The sequence below is a fragment of the Carassius auratus genome, chromosome 8 (genome assembly GCF_003368295.1).
Source record: "Carassius auratus strain Wakin chromosome 8, ASM336829v1, whole genome shotgun sequence".
Taxonomy (NCBI): Eukaryota; Metazoa; Chordata; class Actinopteri; order Cypriniformes; family Cyprinidae; genus Carassius; species Carassius auratus.
This window is the reverse complement of record NC_039250.1, coordinates 11884825-11906946: the sequence shown is the minus strand read 5'-3', so window position 1 is coordinate 11906946 and position 22122 is coordinate 11884825. Positions and strand designations below refer to the sequence as shown.

At 40.0% G+C, this 22122-nt stretch overlaps 1 protein-coding gene across 3 annotated transcripts in view; it reads left to right on the top strand.

Moving 5' to 3' along the window:
- The window catches only part of LOC113107286 (calcineurin-binding protein cabin-1-like), a 56094-nt gene extending 34970 nt beyond the window's left edge, over positions 1–21124 (top strand). For all 3 annotated transcript variants that reach the window (XM_026269687.1, XM_026269688.1, XM_026269689.1), the window contains 5 exons: positions 1981–2055; positions 16140–16413; positions 17565–17705; positions 18418–18602; positions 18745–21124. In XM_026269687.1, the coding sequence (XP_026125472.1) occupies positions 1981–2055; positions 16140–16413; positions 17565–17705; positions 18418–18602; positions 18745–18888 (819 nt within the window). In that variant the 3' untranslated portion in view covers positions 18889–21124. The remainder of the gene's footprint in view (positions 1–1980; positions 2056–16139; positions 16414–17564; positions 17706–18417; positions 18603–18744) is intronic.
- Positions 21125–22122: the final 998 nt, after the last annotated feature.

Genomic DNA, 22122 nt, shown 5'->3' with positions numbered 1-22122 from the left:
ATATATTTGTGCAGCTCAGCTATTCAACAATCCACTGTATTCAGGAGATGTAGGACCTCTGCAGAATGAGGAACGAACTGGGGAAAAAGAGTTTCAGAACACACTGCGTAACCGCCACAGACCAATGAAAGCTACCAGAAGGTTTGCTTTGGTGAGCGGTTTCAAACTGCAAAACGAACTCAAAACGAACTTAGTTTTGGCCTGATTTTGTCCAAAATTACGTCATATCAGTTCTTTCTTCGATTTTGTTTGAAGACCGGGGCCTTAAAGTTCAAGTTATAGCTTACATAATTTTTTTTTTTTTAAATAACAAAATGAGACTTAAATTATATAATTTCATATATACTGATTTATTCATTAATGTGTACTGTTATTTTATATATATATATATATATATATATATATATATATAATTTTTTTTTTTTTTTTACAAATTATGAGCGCTAAAAGATTTTCTGAACTTTTTAACTCTTTTGCTTTAGACCATTTACAAATGTTAAATCTTAAAATAAAATGTTAAGGTTACAACTGCTCTCTAAAAAAATGTGATGATTAATATATAGTTTTTTTATAGTTATTAAGTGCTGTAATTATAAAATAACTTTATTATTATTTAATTCTAACAAATAAGTTATTGTTAAAAACGAAACAAAATGAAAATAATTATATATCTGTATCGGCCATCAGCCAAAATGAGTTGAAGATTATCGGCATACCGGATATCGGCAAAAAAGTATAAAAATAAAACTGAATTTGAAAAAAAATATATATATTTTTATTGGGCCATAACTTGCATTTATTTGCATTAATATTTTCTAATTTAACCATTAAAACATAGTTTCATTTTTAACTTTAAACAAATTTAAATGAAAAATAGTGGAATAATTAAAAATAATAATAATAATTAAAACAGAAATGGGGAATAAATCAAAAGGATTTATAGATTATATATCATATATCTGATATAATAGATTTGTGTAACAAATAGACAGAAACTTTTAGGTTAGTCCAAAATTTTAATTCTGTCATCATTTACTCATTTTTATGTTCATTTTTTTTTTATAAACCCATGATTGAAACACATCCAGTACGGTAAACGGAAGCTCAAAAGTGCTTGTTTGTCATTTGAGTACCAATGAGGTTTGTTCTCTTCAAATACAGTTGAGTAACACTGCTCTTTTGAACTTCTATTCATCAAAGAGTCCTGAAAAATAACTGTCTCTTTTTGACGACTTATAATTGAATGTTACTTGCACTAAATTGGTGGTGATTTAGTTGTATGTGAACCTCACCTTTTATGTGTCAGTGACCTCGCTGAATGATTTACCGACCTCTTTGCATGTCAAGTTACTGAATGGAAGTTTATATATAAACATGGGCAGTCACGTGTTAAAGTGCTCACGTGTCTAGATTTGTGATTAAGGACAAGTATGTCTACATCAAGCTCTTTTAATTATATTTTTGCTCTAAAATTCTGTATTCTTGTTCATTTAGAGTTTGAATTACCATAATTATGAGATGACAAGATGATTCTACTCTGAACTGCATCATCAGACAGAAATTATTTATTCCCATGCCAAAAAACTGGATCCATGTGTACTTTTAGTGTTTATATGGCAGTAGACTATTAAATGGGTACATTAATTCACAAATTTATCCTTTTGCAACAAGTTAACAACACGGACTATAATCAAATGACAGAAATTGACTGCTTTTGAACTGTTGAGGCTGGTTTTATATAACACAGCAAGTAGGAGAAATCAGGCCTATTATAAGATTCAGTTTCCAAATTATTGTGCGACATGTTTTTTCTGGTTATAAACTGTAAATTATTGTAAACATGACATGAGACCGCATTAAAGTGCCTAATATGTGAAAAAAGTAAGTCAATTCTAGTGGCTGTTTTTGCGTTGTTGTGTCTGATGTTTATGACAAATAACTCCACTGGCGTCATTTCTCATACTTTCTGTCTCTCTGTAGGTGGATGAGGATGTAGCGTTGGATCAAGCTGTTAAGTTCTGCCAGATTCAGATGGCAACGTCGGCACAAAGACAGGTAGGACGCACAGACTCTCTCTGTCTCACAGCAGGAAATAACACCTCTGGAATGCAAATCCAATATTCACTCCATTGGAAACCCAGCAGACTCGGGATGTTTTCACATTTGGCTTTGGTGCTGCCCCTTTCTCTCTCTTTTAGGTTTCTCTCTCCCATCCCTCCCACACACACACACACACACACACTCTGTCTTTGCTATTTATGAGATGCATTAATTATGCACCTTTTGCTAGTATTCCTCCATCCCTCTCACTGTACAAATGATAAAACTTTGTTGAGCAGCACAGAGAGAGAGAAACAGAGGTTGTATTTGGGGTGAGGAATAGTTACTGCATACTCACTAAATATCAAATACTAACTCTCTCACTGATGTTCAGCTCTCATACGCTCCTGCGTTTCATTAGCCATTCATTAGTGTGCTGTAACAAACCTGGGCAAAACATATAAGAGGCCCCTGCTGTGTGTCTCATATCTCTCTCATTTACTCTCTGCATCTCTCACCCACTCAACCAGCCCCCCTCCTACTCTTCCCCCGATTCAATCTCTTTCATTTCACATCTCTGTCACTCACGCTATCTGTTCATCTCCTCCGCTGCTCACTTTGCTCTAATGCACCATTACTAGAGTGTTTTCTGTCTGATAACCGACAGGTCGACCGTGTTTGTCCACCATTAGTGTGTAAAACCCCACTGCAGCCGGGGTGTGCTGTATAATGCTGCTATTTTTCATCTGCATCAATATGATTAGGCTGGTATTGTAAGATAATATCTGGGCTATTTATCCCAATTTAAAAGTAGTCAGTAGTTGGCGCTGTCGCCTTGTTTGTAAACAGTACCTGTATAGAAGTGACGATTATATGTTGAATATGATGCGTAATAAGAAGCTGAAGAAGATTTATCAAAGTCTTATGATTGATAGCCTGAATGCACTGTAAGTCGCTTTGGATAAAAGTTAATTAATTAAATTAAATTAAATTTAAAATTGTATTTAATTTAATTTAATTTAATTTAATTTAATTTAATTTAATTTAATTTAATTTAATTTAATTTAATTTAATTTAATTTAATTTAATTTAATTTAATATTACGCATGCGCATGACATCAACGTTTTCAAAGATTCCCGTATTGGGTTTTTACACAGAAACGATAACGGTGGCGTTTTCAAAAACGTGCACTTTTAAAGCCGTTTTAAAAAATATGCGTTTCAGTCCCCAAAATGCCCTTGTCATGTAAACGAACAGGCAAAATGCATTAAAAGTTTCCCGTTGAAGATCATGTGGACAGCTCTCTTGATTCTCACTGTGAGTTCACTCACTGCAGCACTGACTCAGAATAAGACGAGGACGGTTTCTCTCTGACCTGCTCACAGCGTTAGTAAAGAATCACTCAAATTGAACTCATCCAATTTCCCCAGAGTGTTTGAGGCGGTTTGCTTATTCAACAGGTCTCCGTCTTTGTTGTTTACCTCAGAAGTCGTCTTGCTCTGAAGCAAGCGATGAAACAGGAAATGCGCCTGTCGGTGGGAAGCGTGGGTTCATGCATTGGTTTGAGAGAGGATGAGTGGGTGGGGGGTGCTCATCACAAATGTGCACTAACAAACCTGACTGAATTCAGTCACTGCACAATCATAACGCACTTGTGTAATTTCAGAGGTTTTCCCTGAGATATTCCATTTGGGGCTGTTTAAGCTCTTTTTCTTTTTTCTTTACTGATTACTCGTCATCTGACTGGCAATTTTATCCTAAGTGACTTGCTTTACACTTATTTCTGGCATATTCTCCTGTCATCATTTACTCACCCTTGCGTCGTTCTAAACCCATGTCTTTAAAAAAAAAAAAAAAAAAAAAAAAAAAGAATTTATGCAAATGAGCTATATAATGAAAGGGAATCGAGCTCCAAAAAATGACAAAAAGCACTTTAATAGTGGTCTGTACAACTCTATTGAACTCTCTATGCACTATATTGAAAATGTGCACGAGTAATTATTTGCTGGAAATCTCATTACCATTCACTTCCATTCAAAAGTTGGGGTTTTTTAATTATTTTTGATGAAATCTCTTATGCCTCCAAAGCTGCATTTATTTGATCAAAAATACAGAAAGTTTGTAAAATATATAAAAAAGAAAAAATTTCAGTTTTCTCTGTTTTTTATTAATATCATTTGTTAAAACATTTGTGCTGCTAGAAATCTTGTGAAAAATGGCCTTTACTGTCATTTTTTAAATCTATTTATTGCATCTTTGCTGAATAAAAGTATTCATTTATGCATTTTTTTAAGTGTTTGCCATACAGTTTTCAGGTTGTTGTAAATATGGCATGAAATTGATATAAAAAAATATGGTATGTCACATCTTGCTCAAAAACACCATTGATTATTTATAGAATTTTCTGTCACCTTGTAGTTTAATTCACTTGTATGGAATATTTCTGTGGCACTTTTTTGGAGCCTAACATTCATCCTTTATGGAAGCCTGTTTCTGCCACAAAAAAGGTAATTGAAACTTTTTATCTCTCTATTTTGATTTTTGTTCTCTTTTTTTTGTCAGAATTGCATGATGCAAACTTGTCTATATCTTGGAATTTTGACTTTATAACACAAAATTGCGAGTTCATATCTTGCAATTTGGACTTTTTTCTCATAATTCCGAGATATAAACTCACAATTCTAAAAACATGTCAGTCTCGCAATTCTGACTCTTTTTTTTGTATTGTGATATAACTCACATTTGCAAGAGAAAAGTCATAATTGTAAGGTTTTCTTGCAATTATTGCTTTATAACTCATAATTATTTTTATATTACATTATATTACAAAAAATCTGAATTGAGAGTTTGTATTACACAATTCTGAGAAAAAGAAAATCCGATTTGTTAGATAAAAACCTGCAGTTACCTTCTTTTTATTTTATTTTCAGTGGCAGAAATGGCTTCCATAGACCTCAAATACTTTCATAGAATGGAAAAGAACAGCATGAACCTTGGATATCGCTAGACCATTTTTTACTGAGGCACGAGTTTCTCTGAAATATTGTTACTGATATAAAATGTTACTGATAAATCCTTGTCTGATATTGGAGATGAATCATTCTGCTTGACAATATTTCAGCAATCATGTTGTGCGCATTTCCTATCAGCTGTTTAGAATCAGAAATGGCGATGCCAGTTTGTTCGTATCTAACTGAATCAAATCATGGAGACATGTTTAGATGCGGAGCCCCATACAGGTTAAAAGTGACATGAGGGTGAATAAACTTTAACCTCTGTGGTGAGTTGTTAACCACTAGGCTCCAACACCGTCTCGTTGTAAAGCCCGTCGCTCCATGTGCAGCATCCAGCCGCTTTTAAACCTCTGTAATTCCTCATTTGCTGTAATTGCTGAGGGTCCATTAACGTGTTTGGAGTTCATTAACTTGCTGTCAGTGGGTTGCCGTCTCTTTGTGCTGTCTGCTGCTCACTGACTATGAAGAGTCACTCTCTCTCTCTCTCTCTCTCTCTCTCTCTCTCTCTCCATCTGCAGTTGTGAAATTAGAGTTGTCATTTAAGGCTACAGGAAGAGCTTCTGTTGTTTTGAGAGGTTATGAATGATTTTGTTTGCTGTTTGTTGTCATTTGAGTCATCATGTGGCTTTTAGAGTGCAGGATAAAGTGCAAATAGAGAGCAAATATATTTCACGTTTGCATCTCTCATGTGTGGACTATGCATATGACTGTGTGCGGCATTTTTCATAATGTACAGGTGAATGTGTTCTGTCCTGTGCACAGGGAAATGAAGACTCACGGCAAACAACATAAGTACGTTACAAACATTGACCAATCCGAAGCATTAACCATGTGAACTGTGCAACTTTTTCAAATACATTTAATATGCATTTCTTTCATGGATCCCATAGCTTCCAATAGCACAATATAAGCAGCGCCGTCTAGTGACTGTGTGCGCGGGACACCTTTACAATCCAAAATAAACAATCACAAAGCAGAAAATGTGAATTACAATTGGTGAAAATTAATAACTCGCCGCTTCATGGTTCGGAGTGAACCATCTCCCGGATTTTATAACGAGAATCGCTTTTAAATCTGCTGTCAAAAAAAGGAGAAGCTTTCAGGTCTCACAGCAGTTTTTCACAAAAATATGATGATGATGATGATGATGATTATTATTATTATTATTAATAATAATAATAATATAAAAGAAACATTTTAAAATAATATATTATTGATATAATAAATTATTATTATTAAAACACCGTTTTATATTATTTAAATACTATATGTTATACAATATTTATTTAAAATAATGTAAAAAAGTACATTAATAATAATAATAATCATATTAAACATTTTATTTAAATGATAAAATATTGTTTTTAAAGTATTATTAATATTATTGTATAGCCATTTTTGTCCTGCTGTCCTACTAAACTTTTTATGCATAACTATTGCTCATACTGAAGGTCCAAGTCCTATCTAGAGACTAGAATTGTCTTAGCACCCACATAATAATGTGCTAAAGAACATTAGGGATCTTAGCAATGAAATAGCAATGCTCTGGAAACTAGCTTACAACGCCCTAGCCATGTGTGTCGAACAAACACCAGTAAAAAGCTAGTCGCTACAGTTATTGTTACTACTATAAACATCACAATAGTTTGGGACCAAACACTTCTTTCTGAGTCATCCAGCTGTTTTGTTAAAGTTGTTTCCTCAGTTTTATCATGGAAACAATAACTATGGTTAGAAAGAAACTTTGGATACCTTGATGAATAAATATTTGAAGGCCAATTTACTTAATATTTGGCTATGCGTTTATATGATTATATAATTACTGTATCAGATGATCAGCCGGCTTGCCAACAGTCTGTTTACTTGCAATTACAAAGATCAGTCTCTTATGCAAATTGCAGGTCACGGACACATTTTTGTGCACTAAAATAAAAATGGACACACATCCTCATTAGCATACCACTTTGTTGTCTAATAAGCTTTTGTGTACAGTCTGTTAATCGCTATTTAAGCACACATACTCATATAGATAAGTGCACTTGGCCGAACACGTGGGTTTGTGCTACTTCTGTGTTAAAGCACGCTCTACCTAGCAGGAGCGTTTCCATAGTAACAGGATTTTGCCAACGCACCTCCTGCGCTCCGTGCAGTGTAACTCTACACATGCATTTCTGAACCCTACCATTAAATGCAAACGAATTCCTTCATTTCTAAACCTCTCTCCATTAGCACTGCTTTAGTGTGACCATTTGGCCCCCTTGTGGTCAGGATGTGGCGGTTGAGAACAGATGCGTGTCCCACGTTGACATTGGATCAGATGTTGTGGCTGAGAGATGAATCTTTGTATATTTTTAATAAACAATGTCAGAGTTGTGGGCTTGACCAGATATCTCAGATGGGAAACATTGTGTCCCAGTTCTTTTCTCTTTTCCAAGTCAGCCTGTAATACTGTAAGTTTATGGATGCTTATTTTGGGCGTATTAGTATGCATTTAGTTAACTATTAATGGAATAAACTACTCTTTGAATGATGTTATACCTTGGAGTTAATGCTCATTTGCACCAAAGGCAACAACTGTACCTATAAAGTTTTAATTGGGGCCCGTGCACCAGTGATGGGAGGACCATGTTGGAATTGCTCGGTTTATTCTTCTTCTTCTTCCTCTTCTCCAAAATTCACCAAATTTTGAGGGCCGAAACATGCTTGAAAACTCGTGCCAGAAGTGGCGAAATTTACATCTCATATGAGTTTCAGAAGTTTCAATGGTGCAACCTATAATATTTCAACAAAATTCCCCTCGAAATGCATGATTTTGGTAGACAAATGTAACACACCAATACCTACAAAAAAGTCCCCCCGGTATAAAGTCCGAAACCCAACTGGAAGTCTGTTATTTTTTGTTTTCTTGGCAAGTTTTGTGCCATTTTGTGCCAGTTTTTTTTTTTGTCATTGTCAGGTGGACGTTGTTGTAACTCAGGCATACACTCAAACATACCATGTTCCATCTGCAGCTTTAATATTGCTAATATAAGTCATAGAAAGTCCAAACCACGGCTATAACAGTAACGACTCAGAGGGACAATATTATTGGAATCACTTTTGGAATGTTTTTTTTTTTTTTCTGGTGATGAAAAAATAAAAACACTGATAGCCAATCAGAATCCAGTTGAAAGAGCTCAAGCAAGGTGGTAGATGTGATTACTTTATAATATTAATATTATAACTTATTAAAGACAAGAAAAATAAATAAGAAGCTAATTACAAACAATTGGACAAAAAAACTACAATAGAAAAAATAAAAAAGAAATGCTTCATTATATAAAATAATAAAATGTATAAAAACTATGCATATTCTTCATGTAAATTACATATATATATCTCTTATTAAAGTTATAAAAGTGATTTAGTCACGAGCATTGAGAGATTTTCTCTGTTTTGTTGCTCGATCAACATGAATGACACACAGCAGGAATATTAGACTGCTGTCACTTTAAGAGCTGCTTGGATCCAATATACTGTGACACGTTTTCTTTCTCAGCTATTTACTTTCAATTAAGCCCTAAATTATATTATAATTGCAAAGACGGGCATTTTGACATACAAGTGTGTGAATTTAACCTTTCAAGGCCTATAACGTGGCAAAATAACTCCAATACTCCTGCCCTCCACGAGCACCATCTTCACGCGTGTGCACTTCTCTGACAGCACCCTTCATTCAGCGCCTGACAGCGTCTTTCAATCTTCTCTTTTATTGCTGATTACACAGGAACGTCACGTGTGTAACCATGATAGAGATAACAGTCGAAAGTTTCTTGACACATTGCTACCCGTTAATCGTGTCTCCAGGTATATCGTCCACCTCTAGTATGATGCTAATGTAGTGATTGTTCTTAAAGGGGTGGTTGATGACTTATTTTCTAGGCTTGATTGTGTTTATAGGGTGCAGTCTAACATGTTAATGCTTCATTATAAGCATTATAATGGTACAATTATATTATGGTTTTATAAAGCCCCTCTCTCAGAAATAAGCAGTGGGCTCAGGTTGGTTAGCTGGCCCAGAAACATCACTCCCCTCCCCTCAGTGGCATGTGCTCCGGTGTTGTATTGTAAACAGTAGCACGTTGTAGCACTTTTGTAACAATAAGAAGTGTTTGCCAGCAAGTATTGCCAGTGTAAACATCTTACAACACCTTAGCAAACACCCAGATCACCTTAGCATCCTTTTTTTGTTCTAGTTTCACACAGTACCAGTCAAGCCAAGTCACCTTTATTTATATAGCGCTTTAAACAAAATACATTGCGTCAAAGCACTGAACAACATTCATTTGGAAAACAGTGTCTCAATAATGCAAAATGATAGTTAAAGGCAGTTCATCATTGAATTCAGTGATGTCATCTCTGTTCAGTTTAAATAGTGTCTGTGCATTTATTTGCAATCAAGTCAACGATATCGCTGTAGATGAAGTGACCCCAACTTAGCAAGCCAGAGGCGACAGCGGCAAGGAACCGAAACTCCATCGGTGACAGAATGGAGAAAAAAACCTTGGGAGAAACCAGGCTCAGTTGGGGGGTCAGTTCTCCTCTGACCAGACGAAACCAGTAGTTCAATTCCAGGCTCCAGCAAAGTCAGATTGTGCAGAAGAACCTCATATTGTAACGACAGACAAAAGAGGAGGAAGCAATTGCAGGCAATCAGATGTTGTTTATTGATAAGGAATGTCCAGAGTGTTGGCAATGGCAAGGAAGGTCTACGGTGGCGTGCGAAGAGCGGGATGGTGAAGTCAGCGGTGCAGGTGAAGGTGGTCAATGGTTAGAACCAGGAACAGACCGGAACACTGACACGCGGACGACAACACGAATCCAACCAGCACACAAACACGGAAGACGGTAATCCAGTTTGTACGTGGAGACATAAGAGAGGATCTGACAATAGAGAGAGAGCGAGGTGAGTATAAGTAGCAGAGGTATGATGACGATCAGCTGGAGCGAGACAATCAACACCCAGGTGATGACAATCAACTAAACGAACACATGGAGACAACGTAAGTACAAAAACAATAACAAAACATGACACGGAGGAAACACTGGATTTCCTACCGTGACAGTACCCTCTCCCCTAGGACGTCACCTGACGTTCCCAGCCTGCTTTACCTGTAGATTGTAATCATCTATAAGGTGGTGATCCAATATGTCCCGAGCAGGAACCCAACTCCTCTCCTCCGGACCGTAACCTTCCCAATCCACCAAGTACTGAAAACCGCGTCCCCTCCGTCTAGAGTCCAGAATACGATTAACCAAATAGGTGGTTTCCCCATTAACGAGACGAGGCGGGGGGGGAACCGGAGCAGGCGGATTAAGACGGGAAGAAATCACCGATTTAATTTTGGAGACGTGGAACACGGGATGAATCCTCCTGTACGCCGGAGGAAGGCTAAGACGCACGGTAACCGGATTAATAATCTTGGTAATAGAAAACGGGCCAATAAATTTGGGAGCAAGTTTGTTAGAAACGGACCGCATAGGAATGTTCTGGGTAGAAAGCCACACTCTTTGACCGACGACGTAACGGGGAGGCTTCGACCGGTGGCGATCGGCCTTAGCCTTGGTGCGCGACCTAGCCTGGAGCAGAGCTCTGCGAGCTCTGGTCCAGGTGCGGTGACACCTCTGGACTAATGCGTGTGCGGAGGGGACCGAAACCTCGGATTCCGTACTGACAAAATTAGGTGGTTGGTACCCTAAACTACACTTAAATGGAGACATGCCCGTAGATGACACTGGCAAAGAATTGTGTGCGTACTCCACAACTGAGAGTTGCTGACACCAGGACGAAGGATTATTGGAAACCAAACATCGCAAAACCCTCTCGACATCCTGATTGGCTCGTTCGGTTTGACCATTGCTCTGGGGATGGAACCCGGAAGAAAGACTAACAGTCGCTCCTAACAGTTTACAAAACTCTCGCCAAAATTTGGACACAAATTGGGGACCCCTGTCAGAAACCACGTCTGTCGGGAGGCCATGTATGCGGAAGACGTGGTCAATGACAGCTACCGCTGTTTCCTTGGCTGAAGGTAATTTGGGCAAGGGAATAAAATGAGTCGCCTTCGAGAACCGGTCCACTACGGTTAAAATCACCGTATTGCCTTTAGAGGGCGGGAGGGCGGTGATAAAATCTAGCGAAATGTGGGACCAGGGTCTTGAAGGGACAGACAGCGGTAAGAGTAACCCATCTGGAGGTCGATTGGAAGTCTTACCAATAGCGCAAACTGAACAAGCCAAGACGAAATCGTGGACGTCACGAGCCATACCAGGCCACCAAAATCGTTGCTTGACCAGAAATCTAGTTCTACTAACCCCTGGGTGACAAGCAACACTGGAACAATGACCCCACTGGAGAACGTCTGACCGTAACCTCTCCGGCACAAACAATCGGTTCGGTGGGCAACGAGCCGGGGGCGTTACCCCTTCTAAGGCGGTCAACACCTTCGATTCGACCTCCCATCTGAGCGCGGAGATAATGATGGTCCCCGGTAAAATGGGCTCGGGAGTAGCAGTACGATCGGAACGCTCAAAAAGACGGGATAAAGCATCGGGTTTGATGTTTTTGGAACCCGGCCGGTAAGAAAGTGTAAAATCGAAACGACCGAAAAACAATGCCCACCGAGCCTGCCTGGAGTTAAGTCTTTTGGCGGTTCTAATGTATTCGAGATTCTTATGGTCTGTCCATACAATGAAAGGTACACCCGACCCTTCAAGCCAGTGACGCCATTCTTCCAGTGCAAGTTTGACTGCCAACAACTCTCGATTGCCAATGTCATAATTAACTTCTGCAGGAGATAAACGGTGAGAATAATACGCGCACGGATGCACCTTTCCGTCTGAGGATGCGCGTTGGGATAACACTGCTCCTACCCCCACCTCTGACGCGTCGACCTCCACTATGAATTGACGTGAGCGATCAGGGGTGACGAGAATGGGAGCTGAAACAAAGCAGCTCTTCAGTTTGGCAAACGCAGCCTCAGCTGCGTCTGACCACCTGAACGTCAAACTAGGGGAGGTCAAGGCGGTCAGAGGAGCGGCTAGTTGGCTGAAATTGCGAATGAAACGCCGGTAAAAATTGGCGAACCCCAGAAATCTCTGCAGGGCCTTGCGAGACTCAGGGGATGGCCAATTTACCACAGCCTTAACCTTCTCAGGATCCATGCGAACACCCTCAGTCGAAATGATGTGTCCTAGAAAAGAAACAGACTGTGCATGAAAAACGCATTTCTCCGCCTTGACAAACAATCCATTCTCTAGCAACCGCAGAAGCACTCGTCGTACGTGTTGCACGTGTTCCTGGAGAGACGAAGAAAAGATCAATATGTCATCCAGGTAAACATATATGAACAGATCGACCATGTCTCGCAACACGTCATTAACGAGTGCTTGAAAGACTGCCGGCGAGTTGGTTAGCCCGAACGGCATAACGCAGTACTCAAAATGGCCTCTAGGGGTGTTAAAGGCAGTCTTCCACTCATCCCCCTCCCTGATGCGGACCAAATGATAAGCATTACGTAAGTCCAATTTAGTGAAAACGGACGCTCCCTGCAACCTCTCAAAAGCTGAAGACATAAGCGGCAAAGGATAGGTATTCTTTACCGTTATGTTGTTCAGCCCTCGGTAGTCAATGCAAGGTCGCAAGGATCCGTCCTTCTTTCCCACAAAAAAGAACCCCGCCCCCGCTGGAGAAGAGGAAGGGCGGATAAACCCCGTTGCTAGAGAACTGGATATATATTTCTCCATGGCCGCCGTCTCTGGAACAGACAAAGAATATAACTTGCCCTTAGGCGGAGAAGTACCTGGCAATAACTCTATCGCACAGTCATAGGGACGATGAGGAGGAAGAGAATCAGCACGAGACTTACTGAACACCTCCTTCAGGTCGTGGTACTCCGCGGGCACGCTAGCCAAATCCACTGCTTCCCCCTGAAACACAGACTCAGAAACATTAACACCAGCAGACAAAAGACAAGACAAATGACATTCCTCGCTCCAGCTAACCACAGATCCAAGGCGCCAATTGATGCTGGGGTTGTGTTTCTGAAGCCAGGTGTGACCGAGAACGATGGGGGATGAAGGTGAGTCCGTAATGTAGAATGATATCTCCTCTGTATGATTGCCAGAGGTGGTGAGGGAAACAGGTAAGGTGGTCTGAGTGATGACTGGTAGTCTGTGTCCATTGAGAGCAAAGGGTGCAATGGGGTGTTTGAGGGAGGTGAGAGGAATGTTGAGCTTACTAGCGAACTGGAAGTCCATGAAATTACCCTCTGCCCCAGAATCCAACAAGGCGTGATGTTCGAGTGCGTGGGTGGACCACCGTAGACTCACCGGAAGGAGTGTCGATGTAGAAGAGGTCTTTCTGGCAGAGATCCCACCCGATAGTAGCCTCCGTCTTACTATCGGGCTTGGTCTTTTACCGGACAACGCTGGATGTGATGTTCTTGACTGCCGCAGTATAAACATAGTCCCAGGGATCTCCGCCTGATCCTCTCCTCCCGGGAGAGCCGAGCTCGCCCCACCTGCATGGGTTCAAGATCTCCCGGTGGGCTGACCGCAACATCTGAGCGCTGATACTGGGCCTCCGGTCTGTTCGTGAGAACTGCTCTCCCCCTCCGTCTGGTGGCTTGATCGAGTCGATTCTCCACTCTGATGGTTAGGTCAATCAGACTGTTGAGAGAAGTGGGGAGCTCGACGGCGCGGATCTCCTGTTGGATGCGGTCAGCCAACCCATGCAGGAAGTGATCCCACTGCGCCTCCTCGTTCCACTTACACTCCGCCGCCAGGGTGCGGAACTCAATCGAATAGTCAGAAACGGACCTTTCCCCCTGACGTAGGTCCGTGAGAAGCCAAGCCGCTTCCCTCCCGGCGGCGGAGCGGTCGAAGACCCGTCTCATCTCTTCCGAAAGTGCGTGGAACGAGGCACAGCAGCTGTCTTGGTTCTCCCACACCGCCGTCCCCCAGAGGGCAGCCCTTCCCGTAAGTAGAGATAAGACGAATGCCACCTTCATTTCCTCGGTGTAGAACGTGCGGGGCTGCAGGGCGAAGTGCAGAGAACAATGAGACAAAAAAGATCGACAGAACTCTGGCTCACCCGCATATTTCTCCGGGATGGGGAGGCGTGGATCGGGCTGGGAAATCCCCCCGGAGACGATCGGCGGTGTGGGTGGCGTGGGAGGCGCAGCGGGTGACGATTGTTGTTGTTGTTGCGTCTGGAGAACGAGCTCGGACACCTTCGTCACCATTGCTTGGAAGGCTCGACCCATCTCATCTATCGCCTTGTCTTGGCGATCCATACGACCCACAGCTCGTTGCAGAAATTCTTCGAGATGAGATGGGGAGCGATCGCCTGCTGCTTCCATGATGGTCAGATCCTACTGTAACGACAGACAAAAGAGGAGGAAGCAATTGCAGGCAATCAGATGTTGTTTATTGATAAGGAATGTCCAGAGTGTTGGCAATGGCAAGGAAGGTCTACGGTGGCGTGCGAAGAGCGGGATGGTGAAGTCAGCGGTGCAGGTGAAGGTGGTCAATGGTTAGAACCAGGAACAGACCGGAACACTGACACGCGGACGACAACACGAATCCAACCAGCACACAAACACGGAAGACGGTAATCCAGTTTGTACGTGGAGACATAAGAGAGGATCTGACAATAGAGAGAGAAGGAGGTGAGTATAAGTAGCAGAGGTATGATGACGATCAGCTGGAGCGAGACAATCAACACCCAGGTGATGACAATCAACTAAACGAACACATGGAGACAACGTAAGTACAAAAACAATAACAAAACATGACACGGAGGAAACACTGGATTTCCTACCGTGACACATATACTCTTATGAAGAAAAGCTTAGTTCTTTCTTGTATCATATGCTGCATCTTCGTAAGCTTCCATCCTTCCTACTAGAAGTGTTACTGAACATTGGTTCCGAACCAAGATGTGCTCTGCACTGGCCCAACACTTCTGAGAGAGAGACGGAGCGAGGCTCTGTGGAAAGAGACGGTGCGTGGTCGTTTGATCAGCTATTGGCTGCGGTTTGGCTTTGTTGCTATAGCGACAGCTGGTTCTGTTGTGGTGTAGTTTGTTTGTGGAGCTGTGAGTGTGTCCCTGAGCTCTTCTCTCTATACACACACACACACACACACACAGGACCCAGAGCTGTTTAGTTGGTTTGCCCGTTCGCTTGCTTGTTCTGCTGAGCGTCTACTGAATCGTCCATCTTGAGAGAGGAACCAAACACTAGTTCACAGGTAGGCTTCACGGATGCAGCTGATTGGATGTTTAAGTTTGTAGCATGAGCTTTTGATTGGATATTTGCTCAACAAGTGTGTTTCCTGCTCATTGATTGGTTGTTTTAGTGGCTGTATTGCTGTTGTACTAATTCTAAGAGCTAAATGCCGCTTGTCGAATATTATTTGGTTTGTAATAGTTTATTTTAAAACTGTAGTATGCAACGGCATGACCTCATTAAAAGTTTATAATTTAGTTAGTTATCATCTCAGAAATACAGTAGTTTAAAAGTTTGGGGGACAGAATTTTTTTGAAATTATGTTTTTGTTTTTGTTTTTTTTCGGCAAGGATGCATTGAGCTGTGACAGTTAATGCTTTTAAAGGTGACAGCAAATACTTTTGAAATGTTTCAAAAGACGCTGTTTTGTTTTTTATTAACCCAAGAATCATGAAAAATTGTATCACAGTTTCCATAAAAATAAGACGCAACAAATGTTTTTCTTGAGCAGCAAATCAGCATATTAGAATGATTTCTGAAGGATCATGTGACACTGAAGACTGGAGGAATGATGCTGAAAACTCAGCTTTACATCACAGTAATAAATTACATTTTAAGATGCATTTAAACAGAAACATTTTCATTTATAATGGTTATTAATAATACGTTGTGCAAGAAGGTCATTAACTTATTTCAAACTTTGTTTCTCTTACTGTTTCTTTCTTTGAGTCACTTTTTCTCTGGCTCCATTTCCGTTTTGAAAGGGATGATGTCAACTCATGGCTCTGTTTTTCTGTCCCATCTGTCTCTCAGAGCTCCAGTGATGCACCCAGCACTCCCAAGCTTAGTAAAGACCAGCGAGACCTCTTCTTCCCAGCATCGTTCTCCACGCCGTGCCTCCACACTCACACGCATCCAGCACCAGCGCAGGACCTGAACAAGAGCTCTCGACCGCTCCTCATACAGCCGCAGACACACAGCACTGCAACACAGCTCCACTGCACGCCCTCCAGCCAACCCGACCAATCACAACAGAGAAAGACGCCCTGCCAGCCAATAGCAAGCATGGCCTTCTTGCGTCACACAGGTATGGCATCTATAGGCTTTCTTGTTTGCTTTTAAAATACTGAAATCATTTTGAAATAAATCTACTGTGTATAACACGTAGCATACTAAAATAGCATTCTATTCACTGCATATTGTGCAATATATAATTTGTATACTTATTAGTACAGCATGATTAGTGAGTGTGCAGGTTTAAATTAGTACACTTATCAGCTGTCCAGTTATCATGCACTGCTTTGGTTTGACACTCATTTGACGGTGTCCACATGTGTCCAGCAGAGGGCGTGTTTGATCATGAAATTAAACACTGTTTATGATTTATACTTTATGTAACCACCACTGCATGCTAGGGATCAACATGCAGCTTATAACTTCATCAAAACTCTCATTACTTATAGAGCAAGTTGAGTCTGTCTGATTTCTTCCTCTAAGATACACATGCAGAAAGACGTGTGTGTTCACTGTGTCTCGTTTAGACAGATGAGTTCTTTGCTGCATACTCCGTTGCTAGGGAAACAAGGATGAAGCACCAGAGTACATGATTGTGTTAGGTGTGCATGTATACAGCAGAAAGGCTCTGTGTGTGTCCTTGAAGCCACATGAAAGTGCATGCACTACTACATAAACACAGGAAATCCAGTCGCAGTTTGCAGCATATTAAACCTCGTCAAATTCAAATGACATGGTCACCCTAAACATACTTAGATGCACAGAGACACTGGCACTGAATTATTGTTTATAGTCAGTGGACATATTTTATTCCGACACTTTAGTGAAGACTGAAAAATAAATGCAGGCATTAAAGTCAATAACCTGCATCAAACAAAAGCTTAATAAACAAAATATAGTCATTAGAAAATGGCTAAACATTAAAAAAGGTAGAAATTAAATTTGCAGCTCACTGAAAGAAATTTAAGCGAAAAACTGAAATAAATAAAACTGAAATATTACGCCGAATAGAAATAAATAACAAATGTAATCAAATTTAACTGCAGATTTAAAAATCAGTGTTAATTCAAAATACTAATAAATGCTGTAATAGTATATAAAAACTAATAGGCATTATGCATTTGATGCAGTAATACAGAATTCAGTTGATATTGCTGACACAAAATGTTTGGGTCTAAATGATCTGTTTACTAATGGCGCGTGTCTCTGTGTTTGTGTCTGCAGAGGACAGAGAGGAGCCGGTTACTGAGGGTCTGCTGTACCGCCAGCAGGAGTCCCATCTGTGCCAGCAGATGAAGATGGCCACCGTCTCTCAGATTCCCAGCACACACGAGCCCCCGTCCTGCTCAACACACACCAGCACAGGTAACGTCTGCTCACAAATCAGAGCTTTTCTCCCATTTATTTAAGCAGCTAATATTTTATCTTCCAAGGACGCATTCAAAAAAAGACAGCTATAGAGACTTTTATAGTGTTACAAAACGCTGCCTTTGTGAACTTTGTTCATTGAAGGGTCCTGAGAAAATATCTTTCTCAAGGGCAGCTCAGTTGTTGTGCAGAACCTGATTTTACCAAGTGACACATGTTCCTGGGACAACATTATGATTAACCAATCAGATTTGAAGAACCAGTTTATAGATTTTGTGAAGTTTACGCTTAAAATCAGTGTTTGGTGCTTGTACATCAGTGTCATTCATCTATCATTTCCTCTGATTTTAGGGATTTCTCACGGTTAGGGTTAGGTTTAAGTGTAGGCAAATGGTCAACAATATATTTTTGGAGTAAAATGTTGTTCCAGGGTCAACAAAATATGTTGACCTAGGAACACATCTAACTCAGCAAAATCAGGACGTGCAGTCGTGGTATTGCTGACCCAAGACTCGAACCCGCAACCCTAGGGTTAGGAGTCAAACTCTCTAACCACTAGGCCACAACTTCCCCCACAATAATTAATAAAAATAATAATTAATATATTATTATAAATATATTATCTCTAATATATTATTATACAAATATAATCTCTACTTTAATTACCCACATTTTCCAATGCTTTTATTTTGTCAATGATTTTTTACAGAAAGTGACGAGTCAAAGCAGGCAGATGCGAGTCGCATCCGGGCCAGAATTCCTCCCAACATGCCCAAACTGGTGATCCCCTCCACTGTCACTAAATTCCCCCCAGAGATAACAGTCACGCCCCCCACGCCCACCCTGCTCTCCCCGAAGGGTAGCATCTCTGAGGAGACCAAGCAAAAACTCAAGGTAGGTGTTCTTGTGTGGCTGATATTCATTCCTATTTCAGTGGAAAGCAGAATAGCCCTGTCTTCAGACACAGTGTCTCACAACATATCTGGAATCTGGTATTTGAAAGTATTTCCTTGTCTTTGTCTGGTTTTCCCATCAGAATGTGATCCTGTCCTCTCAGTCGGCAGCTAACGTGAAGAAAGACACTCTCGCTCAGCCTGCTTTAGAGGTGCAGGAGACGTCGAGTCAGGAATCCTCTCTGGAAAGCGAGTCGGATGAGGAAGATGACTACATGGACATCTGAACGGTCAAGCTGAGCTCTGAAGCGAAATCTCCTTGTTTAATTGTGTAGCTGTAGCTAATCAATGACGTTTTTTCTTTAGCATATTTTTTCTCTGCCGAATGCACGTTTTTCATGGAAAGGGCTTTTTCCCACCCTGGCACTTGTGACCCGTTGGTTTGCTCCTCTGCTGCTACGTTTTTTTGTTGTTGTGCACGATCCTGCAAAGTGCCATTTGTACTGAAAACGACGCTCACACAGTGGAATCATGTACAAATGTCAGTACAAAATCCTTTCCTAAAGGATGGATTATGTAATATTGACAGTTTGTGTAATGCAATTTACTCCCTCAGAGTTTCCTGGGCATTAAATCCATCACAGTGTTGTTTACAGATTTTAGAGGAAGTAAACTGTGCTTGACGTTTGGTAAAAAAAAAAAAAACATGATTCATATCACTACCAAGTTTTAATGGCATTGTAACCAAATGTGGAGATATCAGCATGCAAAGGTTGTTTCTTTTTTTTTTTTTAACAGCCGTGTGTACAGGACATGTATCTCTGTTTTCCTGCTTATGTGTTTGTGCACGGAGCATCAAGTTTGATCGGTTGTCCATGCTTTAGCTACGTGCTTTTAAAGATTCTTCACAGCATCACAAGATTTCAATGATTGATTACTGTGTTGGTGATCATATATATATATTGGGAGTTTTTAAGCCCCCACAAGTTCCATTTGAGTTGTGTTACCGTTTCTGTCACACCTTTTTTTTTCCTGATTTCATGTTTTCATTTGTAGTTTTATTATATTTCCTATTGAGGATCATAAACTGAAAGGGTAAACATGTCAGTTTTATCACCAGCACTGAGAAGATGTGACTATTATTCGTATCACAATTGAAGGAAGAATGTGATTGAACTAGCTACCGAAGAATTTACTTAATGTTTCATTTTTCTTTTCTTTTCAAGATTATGCCAAGATGTATAAATTACAAATTTTGGAAATAAGTGTTTAGAAATGGTGCTGATCCCTTATTTTTGGCTTTTTAAAACAATCTTTAAATAATTTCACCCAAAAATGGCATTTTGTTTATCATTTACTATACTCGTATTGTTTTTGTGTGGAACACAGAAAGAGAAAGTTAATGGAATGTTCACGCTGCTCTTTTCCATACAATGAAAGTGGATGGAGACCAGAGGGTGTCAGGGTCCAAAAATGACTAAAAGCACTAAAAAATGCTTATAACTTGTGCATGATATTCCAAGGCATTTGATACTTTTGCATGAGATACAGACTGAAATGTAAGCAATTTAATATCTCCTCTGCTGCCGCTCTGAGATCTCATTGACATTTGTGTATATTCCGGTATGGTACATCAAACTGATTTTCAGTGAATAATGAATTACATTTTGGACTGTTCTTCAAAAAAGACTATCAAATGCCTTTGAAATCTTGAAATATTTTACATAAGACATATGAACTGCAGTGTTTGCAGTGTGAGTCTTTGTTCACCATTCACTTTTATTTTATGGAAAAGAGTAGCATGAAAATCCTGCCAAACATCTCCATTTAGAGTTTATATTGACAAGCTAGTAAGGAAATGAAGAATGAAACTTACTTTTGGGGTAAATTTTTCCTTTTACCAAAGAGAAATGCCCAAACGTTAGTTGTATTGAGATTATGTTCTTGACGTGTGGGATTTTGTTTCAATTTGGAGGAGCACTGCTTTCTCCTGGAGCATTACATTGGTGATTTTCTTTTCAAGTCGATGATTTTGTCGTGACGTGTCTGTATGTGGACGTCGCTCGTGGTGGTGCTGGTCGTGTTTCCCCACCAGATCATTTCCAGTTCTGTTCTACGGAAAAATTTAGACGGAGGAATGTTTTTTACAGAACGTTTTCTACTTGTAGACAGATAAATAGCTACCAGTATTTTTTTGAGTGCAGAATTTTTCAATACAAGAAGAAAAGACTTTGACGGGATGAAATGTTTCGATGCACTGGGCATGTGTGACCAAACTACCTGTAAACAGATAAAGAGATGTTTCTATTTTTTCCTCTTTGTAAAATAATATTTTGTTTGTTGTTGTCTTTTGTATGCTGTTTCTTTGCTGGTGTTATGAATGTAAGTGGATATATGCTCTGGTCTCTAGGGACGGAGGTTTATGGGGTATTGCTGTCCTCAGGCTTATTTTTCTGAGAAGGTTGATATTTCTGACTTGCTGCATCACAAAACCAAAAATACACTTACAACATTTTTACCTGATCTTTGTTGTTTGGTTATTTTTTTGTGATTACACAGACATCACAGAGTTTTGATCTAATGCTAGTGTACACATTTTATTACCACAAGTTACCCATTCGTAGATGATTTTGTGTATACACATGCATGCTGTTTCTATAAAATCCCTCCAGTTTTGGACATTTATTCCATAAAGGGAGTTTATGAGAAGTGATGACATCAGCTCCTTAAAGTCATCCTGCAATCCTCTTGGGCTGAAGACCACCCCGTCTTTTAGCTAGGCCATGTCAAAGGCTGAGTCCAGGCTGGTGTGAAGCCCTCAAACTTGAGGAAGGCCATTAAGCCCCATTAGCAGCTCCCAGAGGTTTCTTATGAACTGCTGCCAATGTGTCATTTAGTCCCTTTGTCAGGCATACTACACTCTGGGTTTGTTTTCTTACGTACAGGACCAAATGTGTGTCAGATCTTTTTTAGGGGATGTGGGGGTAGGTGGTGATTGTTTGCCTCGTGTGTGTGTCCGCTGGCCTCCATCTGACTGAATACTTATGATACATAATGTATACTTGGAATTTGGTCTAAATTAAAGCCAATATGTAGTTCTGTTGGGTCATGGGTTGAGGCAGTTTAGATGAGCGCTGTAAGGAAACTAGCCTTTACTTCAGGTGAATGAGCCAAGTAGCCTTGGGCTATTTCTTGTAGTAAATGGTACTCAATGACATGTCCTGACATGTTGATGGTATTTTAATCATATGCTAAATATACTGGAAAAACAAACAGCATCTTTTTAGTTGGTATCGTGAGCAAATTCTAAAATTACAAATAATAATAATAATCATAATTGAAATAAAATATGAAAAAATATAAATACTAGATAAAAACTTTAACTTAAAAAATGAGTTTAAGTTCTACTTCTAATAAAGCTGATTTGCATTGGATAAAAAAATATTATATAAATATATATATATATATATATATACACACACAAACCAGATTCCAAAAAAGTTGGGACACTGTACAAATTA